At 56.7% G+C, this 2,479-nt stretch overlaps 1 protein-coding gene across 1 annotated transcript in view; it reads left to right on the plus strand.

Annotated features, from left to right (window-relative positions):
- The first annotated feature begins 2,031 nt into the window (after positions 1–2,031).
- The window catches only part of LOC120856613 (transmembrane protein-like), a 984-nt gene continuing 536 nt past the window's right edge, over positions 2,032–2,479 (plus strand). The window contains exon 1 of the mRNA XM_040231956.1: positions 2,032–2,439. Within this exon, the coding sequence (XP_040087890.1) occupies positions 2,032–2,439 (408 nt within the window). The remainder of the gene's footprint in view (positions 2,440–2,479) is intronic.

Genomic DNA, 2,479 nt, shown 5'->3' on the forward strand with positions numbered 1-2,479 from the left:
ATTAAATCTGCATTGCTTCCCAGAATTGCCCCTCTGCATGGATATTTTGAAGCTCTTGAAAGTAGAGCCTGGACACCCTAGGAGCCTGGCCTCTTCCCATCTCCACCCCTTCCAAGATTCCACAGCCAGCCTGTCTCCAGCCAGGACTTTGAGTAAAATCTCTCACAGCTGGCATTAGATTGAAGGCCTGGCCTGTAAGCTGATTAGAAGCTACAGGGCCCTGCAAGCTTGACTCTAGGGCCCAACCAGCAGCTGCAGGAAAGGCAGGGTGCTGGAGAAGTAGGCTGGCCAGCTGGTATGGAGGAGTAGTTGGGATTGACAGCAGCAGGAGTATCTTCAGCTTTAGCAGTGCTGCCTCACTTGGAGGAGAAGCCAGGCCTTAGGAAATGGCACCCTCCTCCCCAAACCACAGCCTAAGCATTGGTCAAGTCAGCAGAATGACATTCAGCAGCAAGGCCTTCCTTATACATTTCTGTCTCCCTCCCTGTGCCCCCATGCCTTGCAATGATACTCCTTTCCTTTGGGGCTCTGGCTGCATCCCACAACAAACCCCACTCGTAGCTGCCACAGGTGGACCCCTGCCCCTCCAGCTGTTGCTCCCATTCTTCATGTCCTGTCTAGGATTAGTTGGTTGATGGGAGGGTCTAGGATGTGTGGGTGGGAGTGGATTCTGCTGTGTCTCAGCTCCTTAGACCCAGGGCCCCAGAAAGAGCTGAAGCAGCCAGAGCAGCAAGAGGTAGGAGTGCTCTGGTGGGATGGCAGGGAGAGGTTCAGAGTGGGAAAGTGGAGGGCCGGAGACTTGGTGGACAGTGCCTAGAGGGAGGAGGAGAAAGGGATAGACTCATCCAGGATCCCAGAAAGGATGAGCCTGCGAAGCTCAAAGGCAGAAGTGCACATTTTGGTACTGGAGGAACCAAGTTTGGGGATATCCTAGGAGTGTGACTGTATGCCAAAAATAGGAACAGGACATGGGCTTGTGTGCTTGTCCCCCCCTGGAGAGAGGGGCAGTATGCCCAGATGTCTCTGTGCTGGTTGACTGGGGTGTCTGTCTCTAACGCTGTGTGTGTGCCTGTGTGGGTGCACACATTTATCTGTGTGCTGCCTAGAGGGGAAGGGAGCTAATGGTTATGACGTATCTCCCCAGTGTCAGCCAGTGCTCAGAGTTTTACTTATGTTTTCTCATAATCCTCCGAACAACCCTGTGAGGTAGGTATTTTAATCTCCATTTTACAGCAGAGAAGACAGGCTCCGTGAAGCTGAGTAATTTGCCCAAGGTCACATGGCAGATAAATGTGTGTATCTAGAATCTGCCTCATTTCTGGGCCTGTGCTCCATTTGCTTTGCTGTCTAAAGTTCCAAATCAGACCCCGGACTTCTTTGTGGTCAAAAGACCAGGGGGAAGGAAACAGGCTGAAAAGCCTGAGATGTGAAACCTTTTCAGCCCTGCCCAAGGTGCTCCAGGCAAGCCCCAGAGAGGACATTCACCAAGGTAAGTCCAAGGTCACTGTGCAGGGGCCTGTCTCCTGGGTCACCGCATCCTACGGCCGTAACTCCATCCATGCCTCTCCCCTACTGACCTGGATGGCCCTGGAGCTGGAGGCTTTTGGGGAAGCAGTCTGTATTCCACCCTGGTTTCTCTATGACTTCCTGTTGGCTCAGCCTTGTTGGGGCTTAATGCACATGCCAGTGCCCCACAAAGTGGAACCCTACTCCACCTATAAGGGGGCCCTTCCACCTTCCCAGTCATCAAGGTGAAAATCTTCCAAGCTGTCTGGGATTCCTGACCCGCCCTCATTTCCCACATCTTTCACCAAGCTCATTCTACTAACTGTGGAGTCCCCCCTGCTCCACCTCCAGCGGGTTCCGGTGGAACTAATTCCTCATCCCCTCACAGGGGCTTCCCGGCTTCTAGTCTCCCACCACGGATTTTGGAAGAGAGGACGGGTCTGGCGAGGAAAGGCGGGTGGAGGGCTTCTTGTGCGGCTGGCCTCCACAGTGACCTCTCTTCCTCTTGCTAGTCCAAGGTCCGAGATGAACAGGAGCGTGGGGGACCTGGGTGCTGGCGGCTGCAGCCCCTGGGACGACCCTGCTCGCTTCATTGTGGTGCCCGCGGCCTATGCCTTGGCGCTGGGCCTGGGGCTGCCGGCCAACGTGGCGGCCCTGGCGGTGTTCGTCCGCAGCGGCAGGCGCCTGGGCCAGGCCCTGCGTCTCTACCTGCTCAACCTGGCCCTGGCCGACGTGCTCTTCACGCTCACGCTGCCGCTGTGGCTCACCTACTACCTGGGCCCGGCCCACTGGCCCTTCCCGGAGGCCGTCTGCCGCGCAGCCGGGGCCGCCTACTATGTGTCCACCTACGCGGCCGTGGCCTTCGCGGCGCTCATCAGCGTGTGCCGCTGCAGCTCCGTGCCCCGGCCCGGGCCCAAGGCGGCCGCCCGCCCGGCCCTGCATAAAATATTTCCAATTAATGCCACAGTCTTAA

The sequence above is a fragment of the Oryx dammah genome, unplaced genomic scaffold, assembly GCF_014754425.2.
Source record: "Oryx dammah isolate SB20612 unplaced genomic scaffold, SCBI_Odam_1.1 HiC_scaffold_28, whole genome shotgun sequence".
NCBI classification, from domain to species: Eukaryota; Metazoa; Chordata; class Mammalia; order Artiodactyla; family Bovidae; genus Oryx; species Oryx dammah.